The 15,970-nt window shown below is 49.1% G+C and overlaps 1 protein-coding gene across 1 annotated transcript in view; it reads right to left on the bottom strand.

Annotated features, from left to right (window-relative positions):
- The window catches only part of NPR2 (natriuretic peptide receptor 2), a 428,259-nt gene that overhangs the window by 38,306 nt on the left and 373,983 nt on the right, over nt 1-15,970 (bottom strand). Inside the window, exon 18 of the mRNA XM_069205697.1 lies at nt 6,734-6,802. Within this exon, the coding sequence (XP_069061798.1) occupies nt 6,734-6,802 (69 nt within the window). The remainder of the gene's footprint in view (nt 1-6,733; nt 6,803-15,970) is intronic.

The following is a 15,970-nucleotide window of genomic DNA, read 5'->3' on the forward strand; positions in this document are numbered from 1 at the left end:
TGGGGTTACTACAGCCACGGAAGGCCACCTCCAGAGCCCACCGCAGTGTCTCTTCTCGTGAGGATGGGGTTACTACAGCCACGGAAGGCCACCTCCAGAGCCCACCGCAGTGTCTCTTCTCCTGAGTATGGGGTTACTTCAGCCACGGAAGGCCACCTCCAGAGCCCACTGCAGTGTCTCTTCTCCGGAGGATGGGGTTACTAAAGCCACGGAAGGCCACCTCCAGAGCCCACCGCAGTGTCTCTTCTCCTGAGGATGGGGTTACTACAGCCACGGAAGGCCACCTCCAGAGCCCACCGCAGTGTCTCTTCTCGTGAGGATGGGGTTACTACAGCCACGGAAGGCCACCTCCAGAGCCCACCACAGTCTCTCTTCTCCTGAGGATGACTTTATTACAGCCACGGAAGGCCACCTCCAAAGCCCACCGCAGTGTCTCTTCTCCTGAGGATGGAGTTACTACAGCCACGGAAGGCCACCTCCAGAGCCCACCGCAGTGTCTCTTCTCCTGAGGATGGGGTTACTACAGCCACGGAAGGCCACGTCCAGAGCCCACCGCAGTGTCTCTTCTCCTGAGGATGGGGTTACTACAGCCACGGAAGGCCACCTCCATAGCCCACCGCAGTGTCTCTTCTCCTGAGGATGGGGTTACTACAGCCACGGAAGGCCACCTCCAGAGCCCACCGCAGTGTCTCTTCTCGTGAGGATGACTTTACTACAGGCATGGAAGGCCACCTCCAGAGCCCACCGCAGTGTCTCTTCTCCTGAGGATGGAGTTACTACAGTCACGGAAGGCCACCTCCAGAGCCCACCGCAGTGTCTCTTCTACTGAGGATGGAGTTACTTCAGCCACGGAAGGCCACCTCCACAGCCCACCGCAGTGTCTCTTCTCGTGAGGATGGGGTTACTACAGCCACGGAAGGCCATCTCCAGAGCCCACCGCTGTGTCTCTTCTCGTGAGGTGGGTTTACTACAGCCACGGAAGGCCACCTCCAGAGCCCACCGCAGTGTCTCTTCTCGTGAGGATAAACTTTACTACAGACACGGAAGGCCACCTCCAGAGCCCACCGCAGTGTCTCTTCTCGTGAGGATGACTTTACTACAGCCACGGGAGGCCACCTCCAGAGCCCACCGCAGTGTCTCTTCTCGTGAGGATGACTTTACTACAGACACGGAAGGCCACCTCCAGAGCCCACCGCAGTGTCTCTTCTCGTGAGGATGACTTTACTACAGACACGGAAGGCCACCTCCAGAGCCCACCGCAGTGTCTCTTCTCCTGAGGATGGGGTTACTACAGCCACGAAAGGCCACTTCCAGAGCCCACCGCAGTGTCTCTTCTCGTGAGGATGGGGTTACTACAGCCACGGAAGGCCACCTCCAGAGCCCACCGCTCTGTCTCTTCTCCTGAGGTGGGTTTACTACAGCCACGGAAGGCCACCTCCAGAGCCCACCGCAGTGTCTCTTCTCGTGAGGATGGGGTTACTACAGCCACGGGAGGCCACCTCCAGAGCCCACCGCAGTGTCTCTTCTCGTGAGGATGGGGTTACTACAGCCACGGGAGGCCACCTCCAGAGCGCACCGCAGTGTCTCTTCTTGTGAGGTGGGTTTACTACAGCCACGGAAGGCCACCTCCAGAGCCCACCACAGTGTCTCTTCTCCAGAGGATGGGGTTACAACAGCCACGGAAGGCCACCTCCAGAGCCCACCGCAGTGTCTCTTCTCCTGAGGAAGGGGTTACTACAGCCACGGAAGGCCACCTCCAGCGCCCACCGCAGTGTCTCTTCTCGTGAGGATGGGGGTCAGCCACCCTCTTTCGTTACACAGACAGATTACCTTTCCACCTTGGCGTATGACAAACGCCTCCTTGGGAAGCTACCTGCTTCATAGTTTGACAAAGGCTGCATTTTATCAGTGAAACATGCTCGGTTTATTTGTCATCAAGACATAGGGCCTGAGTTAGATTTTGGCGGACGGGTTACCCATCATTACACATGGAGAGAGGAAGAGGGAGGAGGGGGGATAACTATGGAGGAACACTCCGTACTTAGCTCCCTATAATTCAAAGTACACACGAAAGTACGGGGTTCTCTAGAAGCGGACGTCGCGGATATTAGCGTAGTCCTAGGTTGTATGTATTCCTATTTGGAAGGGTAACGTCAGTGGAATGTCAGTTGGAAGTTACCGAGTGGAAAAGCGAGGGGTGGGAAGAAGGGAATTTCCTTTTACGGACTAGGTGGTCTCACACACTATATAGTGTCATGCTTCATCATTTGACCACCTAGACCCACCCAGGTAGGACATTGCCACATGGGCGGACTCAACCTCACTGTTAAAGGAACAGGAGGGAGTGCGTAAATAAACTTGTTTCTGGAAAGATCGGGATCCAGCTAATCTACTGAAAAACTAAAAACACCTAAGCAGACACCTGTGAAGAGCAACAAATTTAATGGTGGTGTCTGTCTGGTGTAGTTAAAAAAAGGGGGGTTGGGACACCTCTGTGAGGACAAGGACTCACAGGGTCACCTAACTAATTACTAGCCAACATGTTTCTGCCCTCAAAAGTGAGCCAATGAAGGTCTCGGGGCATTCGTCAGGGCCTAGGATCCCTACGTCTCACGTTGGAGGAAAATACTCTATGGGGAAATCAAAGAGTGAAAAAATGAAAAAAGAATGATCTACATTACCCAAGGAATTACCTTGAGGCGGCCCTTTTCTTAGAGGCAGCTAGCCTCTGGTATCCAGGAGGGGGAGTGTCCCCTTATAGTCACACATACATCAAAGGGGACGCTCGCCGTGCGCCTACTTCGTCCTCTCCTTGGACCGCTTGTGACGGGTTACCCAGTCACAAGAATGACGGATATCACATCCGCTGAAATATAAATCCCATGGGAAGTAATGGCATTTACATTCCAGCACACGGGCTATCCGTCACCGTTGTGACAGAATAATCCATCTGGCGAAATATAAATCACGCCCATAGACTTGCACCAGGGTGACCCTGTGGCACATATTCACTCAAACCATTAGGGGAATATTTATGACCCGGTCTGCGGCACTCTTGCACCACGCAACATGGTGCAGGAGCAAAGCAAACCTTAAATGAGATTTACGAAGCCACGCAGAGCCACTTTGAGTGGCTTAATAAACCTCAAGTAATGTAGTGCACTGCAAATTGCTGCGTTACATTGCTGTGTGCCAGGGAGGCATTCCATGGGCGTTGCGGTGGGTGTTCCCACGCAACACCCATGGATTTTGACGCCTCCTCAGATTTACAAGGCCATGTGAACCTGGGGATGCGTCAAAACCTCTTGCCTCCCCAGGGGAGGCGCAACAAGGAGAAATATCTTTATTTTGCTTTGTTCTTTCCACTTTCTATGCATGCTGCATTCTGAGCAGTGAATTGTGTTTGTGCAGGAAGGAGCCCCTTGTCTTCACTGAGCTTTATTAATGAAAGTTTAGGGTCTGAGAGCATCACATGTAGCTTCAGACATGGACCTTAGTCCTGTGTGTTTTTTATTAGTGACTTACACTCAAATTTTCTGAAAAAAGCAAAAAGTAGCAAACTTAATCAAAAGTGTAAATTACTGAAAAGTGTAACTTACTTTTGTGAATCAGGCCCAACACTTTCAGTGGCTGGATAAGGTCATGTGTGGTATCAAAACTGTAGGTATGATCTTCAGTGACTGATATGGTTTCTGCATCTTTCGATACTGCTGCCCTAGAGTCTGATGTGTCCCATGTAATACTCAGTGTTTACATACAGTATCTGGTAGTGTCACGTGCGTTGCTGAATCTTTAAACTTCGATTTTCAGATAGGATTATCTGCAGTTTTAGACATGGGGGTTCAAGTGTCTAATATTCTCATATGTGTTTCCCAATCTTTACATATAGTATTTTTTCAGCGTGTGAAAGTCTTGTGTGTTTCTCATACCTTAAACATATGATTTCCTTTGTCTCATAGAAGCAGACTTATTTTCTAATTCACACATGATAATCTTTGATACTGATGGCATCACCTGTATTGTTCAATTTTTTTCCATAATATTTTCAGAGTCTAATAACATCACAGGTATTTCAAATACGTTATACGTGGCATTTCCAGCACCTGAAAGCGTTCTATTGTATTATAATATTTTATGAGTCCAAAAACTTCATGTTTTGGGTAAACTTTCTACATGGCATTTGAGGTGTCTTATAGAGATTTCCAAATCTTTAGCTGTGGTATTTCAAGTGTCGGGAAGCATCACATGTATTTTTGAATATTTAGGTGTCCTATTTTCAATGTTTGTTAGAGTCTCATGTATTTCCAAATAATTATGTGGTATATCCACTGTCAGGTAGCGTCACATGTATTTTCAAATATTTAGGTGTCCTATTTTCAGTGTTGGGTAGAGTCTCGAGTAGTTCAAAATAATTATGTGGTATTTCCAGTGTTGGGTATCGTCACATGTATTTTCAAATATTTAGATGTCCTATTTTCAGTGTTGGGTAGAGTCTCATTTATTTCCAAATAATTATGTGGTATTTCCAGTGTTGGGTATCGTCACATGTATTTTCGAATATTTAGGTGTCCTATTTTCAGTGTGGGTAGAGTCTCATGTATTTCCGAATAATTATGTGGTATTTCCAGTGTCGTGTAGCGTCACATGCATTTCATAATGTTTAGGAGTGGTGTTTTCAGTGTCAGGTAGCGTCACATGTATTTTGGAATCTTTAGGTGTGGTATTTTCAGTGTCGGGTAGCGTCACACATATTTCCGAATCTTTAGGTGTGGTATTTTCATTGTCGGGTAGCGTCACACATATTTCTGAATCTTTAGGTGTGGTATTTTTAGTATTGGGTAGCGTCACACATATTTACGAATCTCTAGGTGTGGTATTTTCAGTGTCGGGTAGCGTCACACATATTTCTGAATCTTTAGGTGTGGTATTTTCAGTGTCGGGTAGCGTCACACATATTTCTGAATCTTTAGGTGTGGTATTTTCAGTGTCGGGTAGCGTCACACATATTTCCGAATCTCTAGGTGTGGTATTTTTAGTATTGGGTAGCGTCACACATATTTCCAAATCTCTAGGTGTGGTATTTTCAGTGTTGGGTAACGTCACATGCATTCCCGGATCTTTAAGTGTTGTATTTTCAGTGTTGAGTAGCGTCACACATATTTCCGAATCTTTAGGTGTGGTATTTCCAGTGTCGGGTAGCGTCACATGCATTTCATAATCTTTAGGAGTGGTGTTTTCAGTGTCAGGTAGCGTCACATGTATTTTGTAATCTTTAGGAGTGGTATTTTCAGTGTCGGTAGCGTCACACATATTTCCGAATCTCTAGGTGTGGTATTTTCAGTGTCGGGTAGCGTCACACATATTTCCAAATCTTTAGGTGTGGTATTTTCAGTGTCGGGTAGCGTCACACATATTTCCGAATCTCTAGGTGTGGTATTTTCAGTGTTGAGTAGCGTCACACATATTTCCGAATCTTTAGGTGTGGTATTTCCAGTGTCGGGTAGCGTCACATGCATTTCATAATCTTTAGGAGTGGTGTTTTTAGTGTCAGGTAGCGTCACATGTATTTTGGAATCTTTAGGAGTGGTATTTTCAGTGTCGGGTAGCGTCACACATATTTACGAATCTTTAGGTGTGGTATTTTCAGTGTCGGGTAGCGTCACACATATTTACGAATCTTTAGGAGTGGTATTTTCAGTGTCGGGTAGCGTCACACATATTTACGAATCTTTAGGTGTGGTATTTTCAGTGTCGGGTAGCGTCACACATTTACGAATCTTTAGATGTGGTATTTTCAGTGTTGGGTAGCGTCACACATATTTACGAATCTTTAGGTGTGGTATTTTCAGTGTCGGGTAGCGTCACACATATTTACAAATCTTTAGGTGTGGTATTTTCAGTGTCGGGTAGCGTCACACATATTTACGAATCTTTAGGAGTGGTATTTTCAGTGTCGGGTAGCGTCACACATATTTACGAATCTTTAGGTGTGGTATTTTCAGTGTCGGGTAGCGTCACACATATTTACGAATCTTTAGATGTGGTATTTTCAGTGTTGGGTAGTGTCACGTGTTTTTCCAAATATTTAAGTGTGATATTTTCAGGGCCTGATGGTGAATGATGCTTGGCTTTGGAAGCCCCTTAAGATATTTGATTATTAGGTATTTGATTATTAAATAAATCGGTCCAGGATTTGTAAAGTGCGGCAAATCATCCGTGAGGATCTCAAGACGCTGAATTGTTGGCGCGGGGAGAATAAGTGATTTGCCGAGAATCACAGGATGTTGAACCGATGCTGAGACTTCTTTTAATTTTTTAAGAGTAGGCAGACCACTATCTGCTCTTAAAAAATGTTCGGGCCCACATTCCGGTTGCAAAACATTCTTACATGCCAGTGCGATGCGCTATTAGGAAGGGACGCCCTGAACACGCCTCTTTGTAAAACCGAATCAGTATTTATGCGCAATTCCAAATTACGATTCAGTAACCTAACCAAATTACAATTTGGAATTCATACATATCAGATTAATTTTTGCAGTCACAAACGGCCCAATCAGGGTCTGTGCGACCGCAAAACTTCATGAAACATGTGGCCCTTGGTCCCCTAAGCTCCGAAGTGGGCTGGTGTTAAAAGCTGTCCCATAGTCTGACGCGCTCTCTGCTCCCCTGAGCCCCTCCCTGCCCCCCAGCACCCCACACTGCCCGATCTCCCTTCAGGGCCTATGCCACTTACCTTGTAAACATCGAAGTTATCGATTATTGCGTCGAAGCAGGTGTAGAGGTCATTCAGCAAGGTCACGACCTGTGAGGGGACAGAAGGCGGCACTTAGGCACTTAGCAGATTACTTGAAAGATTTCCGAGTGATTTGTTTCTCCCTCCTCCACTGCCCCATCCCATCATTGACTCTGATGTGTTAATGGCCACGATCTGACCTCTGACCCCCTCTCCTCCTGGACGGCTCAAACCTTCAGCTGCACTGGGATGGACCTGGCAAAGCGAGACCAGGCCAGTGACCGGGGAGGAAATGGGCGCAGTGCTGGTGTACACTAGGAGCGGTGCAGTGCTGGAGGTGAGCAGTGCTGGTGTATATTAGAAGCGGTGCAGTGCTGGTGTATACCAGGAGCGGTGCAGTGCTGTTGTGTATACTAGGAACGGTGCAGTGCTGGTGTATACCAGGAGCGGTGCAGTGCTGTTGTGTATACTAGGAACGGTGCAGTGCTGGTGTATACCAGGAGCGGTGCAGTGCTGTTGTGTATACTAGCAGCAGTGCAGGGCTGTGAGGTGTGAAGACCAGGCCAGTGACCGGGGAAGAAATGGGCGCAGTGCTGGTGTATACCACGAGCGGTGCAGTGCTGGTGTATACTAGGAGCGGTGCAGTGCTGGTGTATACCAGGAGCGGTGCAGTGCTGGTGTATACTAGCAGCAGTGCAGTGCTGCTGGGTGTGAAGACCAGGCCAGTGACAGGAAGAAATGGGTGCAGTGCTGGTGTATACCAGGAGCGGTGCAGTGCTGGACTATACTAGGAGCGGTGCAGTGCTGGTCTATACTAGGAACGGTGCAGTGCTGGACTATACTAGGAGCGGTGCAGTGCTGGTGTATACTAGGAACGGTGCAGTGCTGGTCTATACTAGGAGTGGAGCGGTGCAGTGCTGGTGTATACTAGGAACGGTGCAGTGCTGGTGTATACTAGGAGCAGTGCAGTGCTGGTGTATACCAGGAGCGGTGCAGTGCTGGTGTATACTGGGAGTGGTGCAGTGCTGGTGTATACTAGGAGCGGTGCAGTGCTGGTGTATCCTGGGAGTGGTGCAGTGCTGGACTATACTAGGAGTGGTGCAGTGCTGGTGTATCCTGGGAGTGGTGCAGTGCTGGACTATACTAGGAGTGGTGCAGTGCTGGTCTATACTAGGAGTGGAGCAGTGCTGGAGCGGTGCAGTGCTGGTGTATACCAGGAGTGGAGCAGTGCTGGTGTATACTAGGAGTGGAGCAGTGCTGGTCTATACTAGGAGTGGAGCCGTGCTGGTCTATACTAGGAGTGGAGCCGTGCTGGAGCGGTGAGGGTGCTGGTGTATACTAGGAGCGGTGCAGTGCTGGTGTATACTAGGAGCGATGCAGTGCTGGTGTATACTGGGAGTAGTGCAGTGCTGGACTATACTAGGAGTGGAGCAGTGCTGGTGTATACCAGGAGTGGAGCAGTGCTGGTTTATACAAGGAGTGGAGCAGTGCTGGTCTATACTAGGAGCAGTGCAGTGCTGGTGTACTAGGAACGGTGCAGTGCTGCTCTATACTAGGAGTGGAGCAGTACTGGAGCGCTGCAGTGCTGGTGTATACTAGGAGTGGAGCAGTGCTGGAGCGGTGCAGTGCTGGTGTATACCAGGAGCAGTGCAGTGCTGGTCTATACTAGGAGCGGTGCAGTGCTGGTGTATACTAGGAGCGGTGCAGTGCTGGTGTATACTGGGAGCGGTGGAGTGCTGGTCTATACTGGGAGCGGTGCAGTGCTGGAGTATACTGGGAGCAGAGCACTACTGGTCTATACTGGGAGCGGAGCAGTGCTGGTGTATACTGGGAGCGGTGTAGTGCTGGTGTATACTGGGAGCGGTGCAGTGCTGGGGTATACTGGGAGCGGAGCAGTGCTGGGGTATACTGGGAGCGGAGCAGTGCTGGTCTATACTGGGAGCGGAGCAGTGCTGGTCTATACTGGGAGCGGAGCAGTGCTGGTCTATACTGGGAGCGGAGCAGTGCTGGTGTATACTAGGAGAGGTGCAGTGCTGGTGTATACTGGGAGCGGTGCAGTGCTGGAGTATACTGGGAGCGGTGCAGTGCTGGAGTATACTGGGAGCGGTGCAGTGGTGGTCTATACTGGGAGCGGTGCAGTGCTGGAGTATACTAGGAGCGGAGCACTGCTGGTCTATACTAGGAGCGGATCAGTGCTGGTCTATACTAGGAGCGGTGCAGTGCTGGACTATACTAGGAGTGGTGCAGTGGTGGACTATACTAGGAGTGGTGCAGTGCTGAACTATACTAGGAGTGGAGCAGTGCTGGAGCGGTGCAGTGCTGGTGTATACCAGGAGTTGAGCAGTGCTGGTGTATCCTAGGAGTGGAGCAGTGCTGGTGTATACTGGGAGTAGTGCAGTGCTGGACTATACTAGGAGTGATGCAGTGCTGGACTATACTAGGAGTGGAGCAGTGCTAGAGAGGTGCAGTGCTGGAGTATACCAGGAGCGGTGCAGTGCTGGAGTATACCAGGAGTGGAGCAGTGCTGGTGTATACCAGGAGAGGAGCAGTGCTGGTGTATCCTAGTAGCGGTGCAGTGCTGGTGTATACTAGGAGCGGTGCAGTGTTGGTGTATACTGGGAGTGGTGCAGTGCTGGTGTATACTAGGAGCGGTGCAGTGCTGGTGTATCCTGGGAGTGGTGCAGTGCTGGACTATACTAGGAGTGGTGCAGTGCTGGTGTATCCTGGGAGTGGTGCAGTGCTGGACTATACTAGGAGTGGTGCAGTGCTGGTCTATACTAGGAGTGGAGCAGTGCTGGAGCGGTGCAGTGCTGGTGTATACCAGGAGTGGAGCAGTGCTGGTGTATACTAGGAGTGGAGCAGTGCTGGTCTATACTAGGAGTGGAGCAGTGCTGGAGCGGTGAGGGTGCTGGTGTATACTAGGAGCGGTGCAGTGCTGGTGTATACTAGGAGCGATGCAGTGCTGGTGAGACTGGGAGTAGTGCAGCGCTGGACTATACTAGGAGTGGTGCAGTGCTGGACTATACTAGGAGTGGAGCAGTGCTGGTGTATACCAGGAGTGGAGCAGTGCTGGTTTATACAAGGAGTGGAGCAGTGCTGGTTTATACAAGGAGTGGAGCAGTGCTGGTTTATACTAGGAGTGGAGCAGTGCTGGAGCGGTGCAGTGCTGGTGTATACCAGGAGTGGTGCAGTGCTGGAGTATACCAGGAGTGGAGTAGTGCTGGTGTATACTAGGAGCGGTGCAGTGCTGGTGTGTACTAGGAGCGGTGCAGAGCTGGTGTATACTAGGAGCAGTGCAGTGCTGGTGTATACAAGGAGTGGTGCAGTGCTGGAGCATACCAGGAGTGGAGCAGTGCTGGTGTGTACTAAGAGCGGTGCAGTGCTGGTGTGTACTAGGAGCGGTGCAGTGCTTGTGTACACTAGGAGCAGTGCAGTGCTGGAGTGGTGCAGTGCTGGTGCATACTAGGAGTGGAGCAGTGCTGGTCTATACTAGGAGTGGAGCAGTGCTGGAGCAGTGCAGTGCTGGTGTATACCAGGAGTGGAGCAGTGCTGGTGTATACTAGGAGGTGTGCAGAGCTGTTGTATACTAGGACTGGTGCAGCGCCTGTGTATGCTATGAGGGCTGTGGAGCTGGTGTATACTAGGAGTGGTGCAGCGCAAGTGTACTCTAAGAGGTGTGCAGAGCTGGTGTATACTATGAGTGGTGCAGTGATGGCGTATTCTAGGAGGTGTGCAGAGCTGGTGTATACTAGGAGTGGTGCAGTGAAGGCGTATTCTAGGAGGTGTGCACCACTGCTAAGCATTAGGAAGTGTCCAATGCTGGTGTACACTTAGAATAGCACAGAGCTGGAGTATACTAAGTTTAGATTATTGCCAGTGCCTCTAGGATGTGGTACATCAGTAGTGGTGCAGTACAGGAGTATTTTAGGAGGTGTGCAGAGCTGGTGTATACTAGAAGTGGTGCAGCGCAGGTGTATTCTAGGAGGTGTGCAGAGCCGGTGCATACTAGGAGTGGTGCAGCGCAGGAATATTCTATGAGGTGTGCAGCGCTGGTGTATTCTAGGAGGTGTGCAGCGCTGATGTATAGTAGGAGTGGTGCAGCGCAGGAGTATTCTAGGAGGTGTGCAAAGCTGGTGTATACTAGGAGTGGTGCAGCGCAAGAGTATTCTAGGAAGTGTGCAAAGCTGGTGTATACTAGGAGTGGTGCAGCGCAGGTGTTTACTATGAGTGCTGTGCAGCTGGTGTATTCTAGGAGGTGTGCAGCGCTGCTGTGCATTAGGAAGTGTCCAATGCTGGTGTACACTTGGAATGGCTGGAGTATACTAAGTTTAGATTACTGCTAGTGCATGCTAGTATGTGGTAGACCAGGAGTGGAGCAGTGCTGGACTATACTATGAGAGGTGCAGTGCTGGTGCAGTGCTGGAGTATACTAGGAGTGGTGCAACGCAGGTGTATTCTAGGAGGTGTGCAGAGCTGGTGTATAATAGGAGTGGTACAGCACCGGTGTATGCTGTGAGTGCTGTGGAGCTGGTGTATACTAGGAGTAGTGCAGTGCAGGTGTATTCTAGGAGGTGTGCAGAGCTGGTGTATACTAGGAGTGGTGCAGCGCAGGAGTATTCTAGGAGGTGTGCAGAGCTGGCGTATACTAGAAGTGGTGCAAGGCAGGAGTGTTCTAGGAGGTGTGCAGAGCTGATGTATATTAGGAGTGGTGCAGCGCAGGTGCATTCTAGGAGGTGTGCAGCACTGCTCTTTGCTAGGAGTGGTGCAGTGCCGGGGTATGCTGTGAGTGCTGTGGAGCTGGTGTATACTAGGAGTGGTACAGCGCAGGTGTATTGTAGGAGGTGTGCAGAGCTGTTGTATACTAGGAGTGGTGCAAAGCCGGTGTATGCTATGAGTGCTGTGGAGCTGGTGTATACTAGGAGTGGTGCAGCGCGAGTGTACTCTAGGAGGTGGGCAGAGCTGGTGTGTACTAGAAGTGGTGGAGCGCAGGAGTATTCTAGGAGGTGTGCAGAGCTGGTGTATACTAGAAATGGTGCAGCACAGGTGTATTCTAGGAGGTGTGCAGAGCCGGTGCATACTAGGAGGGGTGCAGCGCAGGAGTATTCTAAGAGGTGTGCAGCGCTGGTGTATTCTAGGAGGTGTGCAGCGCTGGTGTATTCTAGGAGGTGTGCATGTATAGTAGGAGTAGGTGCAGCACAGGACATTAGGAATGACTTAGTGCAGGAGCATACTAGGAGTGACTCAGTATTAATGTATACTTGGACCAGTGCAGAGTTGATATGTAATAGGAATGTTTTAGTCTTGTTGAATACCATTAATAGTGCATTACTAGTCTGTACTAACTTTGCAAAGTACTGCACATGTATACTAGGAATGACTCAGAGCAGGTGCATACTGCGAGTGACTCAGTATTAATGTATACTGGGACCAGTGCAGTGTTGCTATGTATTAGGAATGCTTCAGTCCTGGGGAGTACCTGTAATAGTGCAGTACTAGTCTGTACAAAGACTGGCACTGTGCCGATGTATGCTAGGAATGACTCAGTATTAATGTATACTGGGACTGGTGCAGCATTGACACGTAATAGGAATGCTTCCGTCCTGGTGAATAGCAGTAATAGTGCAGTACTAGTCTGTACTAAGGCTGGCGGAGTACTGATGTATACTAGGACCGACTCAGAGCAGGTGCATACTAGGACTGACTCAGTATTTATGTATACTAGGAGAGCTGCAGTGTTGACAGGTATTAGGAAAGCTTCAGTACCTGTACCTGTAATCGTGCAGTACTAGTCTGTACTAAGACTGGCACAGTGCTGGTGTATATAAGAATGACTCAGTGCAGGTATATACAAGGACGAGCTCAGTACTGGTGTACACTGGGACAGCTGGTATCAGGAATGCTTCAGTCCTGGTGAGTACCTGTAATCGTGCAGTACTAGTCTGTACTAAGACTGGCACAGTGCTGGTGTGTACTAGGACTGACTCAGAGCAGGTATATACAAGGACGGACTCAGTATTGATGTACACTGGGACAGCTGGTATCAGGAGTGCTTCAGTCCTGGGGAGAACCTGTAAACGTGCAGTACTAGTCTGTACTAAGACTGGCACTGTGCCGGTGTGTATAAGAATGACTCAGTGCAGGTATATACAAGGACGAGCTCAGTACTGATGTACACTGGGACAGCTGGTATTAGGAATGCTTCAGTCCTGGTGAGTACCTGTAATCGTGCAGTACTAGTCTGTACTAAGACTGGCACAGTGCCGGTGTGTATAAGAATGACTCAGTGCAGGTATAGGCAAGGACGAGCTCAGTATTGATGTACACTGGGACAGCTGGTATCAGGAGTGCTTCAGTCCTGGTGAGTACCTGTAATCGTGCAGTACTAGTCTGTACAAAGACTGGCACGGTGCCGGTGTATACTAGGACTGACTCAGTGCAGGTATATACAAGGACGAGCTCAGTATTGATGTACACTGGGACAGCTGCAGTGTTGACAGGTATTAGGAATGCTTCAGTCCTGGGGAGTACCTGTAATTGTGCAGTACTAGTCTGTACTAAGACTGGCACAGTGCCGGTGTATATAAGAATGACTCAGTGCAGGTATATACAAGGACGAGCTCAGTATTGATGTACACTGGGACAGCTGGTGTCAGGAATGCTTCAGTCCTGGTGAGTACCTGTAAACGTGCAGTACGGGTCTCTACTAAGACTGGCACAGTGCCGGTGTATACTAGGACTGACTCAGAGCAGGTATATACAAGGACGAGCTCAGTATTGGACAGCTGGTATCAGGAGTGCTTCAGTCCTGGCGAGTACCTGTAATCGTGCAGTACTAGTCTGTACAAAGACTGGTACAGTGCCGGTGTATATAAGAATGACTCAGTGCAGGTATATACAAGGACGAACTCAGTATTGGACAGCTGGTATCAGGAGTGCTTCAGTCCTGGCGAGTACCTGTAATCGTGCAGTACTAGTCTGTACTAAGACTGGCACAGTGCTGGTGTATATAAGAATGACTCAGTGCAGGTATATACAAGGACGAGCTCAGTATTGATGTATACTGGGACAGCTGGTATCCGGAGTGCTTCAGTCCTGGCGAGTACCTGTAATCGTGCAGTACTAGTCTGTACTAAGACTGGCACAGTGCTGGTGTATATAAGAATGACTCAGTACAGGTATATACAAGGACGAGCTCAGTATTGATGTATACTGGGACAACTGGTATCAGGAGTGCTTCAGTCCTGGCGAGTACCTGTAATCGTGCAGTACTAGTCTGTACTAAGACTGGCACAGTGCTGGTGTATATAAGAATGACTCAGTACAGGTATATACAAGGACGAGCTCAGTACTGATGTACACTAGGAGAGCTGCAGTGTTGACAGGTATTAGGAATGCTTCAGTCCTGGTGAGTACCTGTAATCGCGCAGTACTAGTCTGTACTAAGACTGGCACTGTGCTGGTGTGTATAAGAATGACTCAGAGCAGGTATATACAAGGACGAGCTCAGTATTGATGTACACTGGGACAGCTGGTATCAGGAATGCTTCAGTCCTGGTGACTACCTGTAAACGTGCAGTACGGGTCTGTACTAAGACTGGCACAGTGCCGGTGTGTATAAGAATGACTCAGTGCAGGTATATACAAGGACGAACTCAGTATTGGACAGCTGGTATCAGGAGTGCTTCAGTCCTGGCGAGTACCTGTAATCGTGCAGTACTAGTCTGTACTAAGACTGGCACAGTGCTGGTGTATATAAGAATGACTCAGTGCAGGTATATACAAGGACGAGCTCAGTACTGATGTATACTGGGATAGCTGGTATTAGGAATGCTTCAGTCCTGGTGAGCACCTGTAATCGTGCAGTGCTAGTCTGTACTAAGACTGGCACAGTGCTGGTGTGTACTAGGACTGACTCAGAGCAGGTATATACAAGGACGGACTCAGTATTGATGTACACTGGGACAGCTGCAGTGTTGACAGGTATCAGGAATGCTTCAGTCCTGGTGAGTACCTGTAATCGTGCAGTACTAGTCTGTACTAAGACTGGCACAGTGCCGGTGTATATAAGAATGACTCAGAGCAGGTATATACAAGGACGGACTCAGTATTGATGTACACTGGGACAGCTGCAGTGTTGACAGGTATTAGGAATGCTTCAGTCCTGGTGAGTACCTGTAATCGTGCAGTACTAGTCTGTACTAAGACTGGCACAGTGCCGGTGTATATAAGAATGACTCAGAGCAGGTATATACAAGGGCGAACTCAGTATTGATGTATACTGGGACAGCTGGTATCAGGAATGCTTCAGTCCTGGGGAGTACCTGTAATCGTGCAGTACTAGTCTGTACTAAGACTGGCACAGTGCTGGTGTATATAAGAATGACTCAGTGCAGGTATATACAAGGACGAGCTCAGTACTGATGTACACTGGGACAGCTGGTATCAGGAATGCTTCAGTCCTGGTGAGTACCTGTAATCGTGCAGTACTAGTCTGTACTAAGACTGGCACAGTGCTGGTGTGTACTAGGACTGACTCAGAGCAGGTATATACAAGGACGGACTCAGTATTGATGTACACTGGGACAGCTGGTATCAGGAGTGCTTCAGTCCTGGGGAGTACCTGTAAACGTGCAGTACTAGTCTGTACTAAGACTGGCACTGTGCCGGTGTGTATAAGAATGACTCAGTGCAGGTATATACAAGGACGAGCTCAGTACTGATGTACACTGGGACAGCTGGTATTAGGAATGCTTCAGTCCTGGTGAGTACCTGTAATCGTGCAGTACTAGTCTGTACTAAGACTGGCACAGTGCCGGTGTGTATAAGAATGACTCAGTGCAGGTATATACAAGGACGAGCTCAGTATTGATGTACACTGGGACAGCTGGTATCAGGAGTGCTTCAGTCCTGGTGAGTACCTGTAATCGTGCAGTACTAGTCTGTACAAAGACTGGCACGGTGCCGGTGTATACTAGGACTGACTCAGTGCAGGTATATACAAGGACGAGCTCAGTATTGATGTACACTGGGACAGCTGCAGTGTTGACAGGTATTAGGAATGCTTCAGTCCTGGTGAGTACCTGTAAACGTGCAGTACTAGTCTGTACTAAGACTGGCACAGTGCTGGTGTATATAAGAATGACTCAGTGCAGGTATATACAAGGACGAGCTCAGTATTGATGTACACTGGGACAGCTGGTATCAGGAATGCTTCAGTCCTGGTGAGTACCTGTAATC

Source organism: Pleurodeles waltl, chromosome 1_2 (genome assembly GCF_031143425.1).
Source record: "Pleurodeles waltl isolate 20211129_DDA chromosome 1_2, aPleWal1.hap1.20221129, whole genome shotgun sequence".
NCBI lineage: Eukaryota > Metazoa > Chordata > Amphibia > Caudata > Salamandridae > Pleurodeles > Pleurodeles waltl.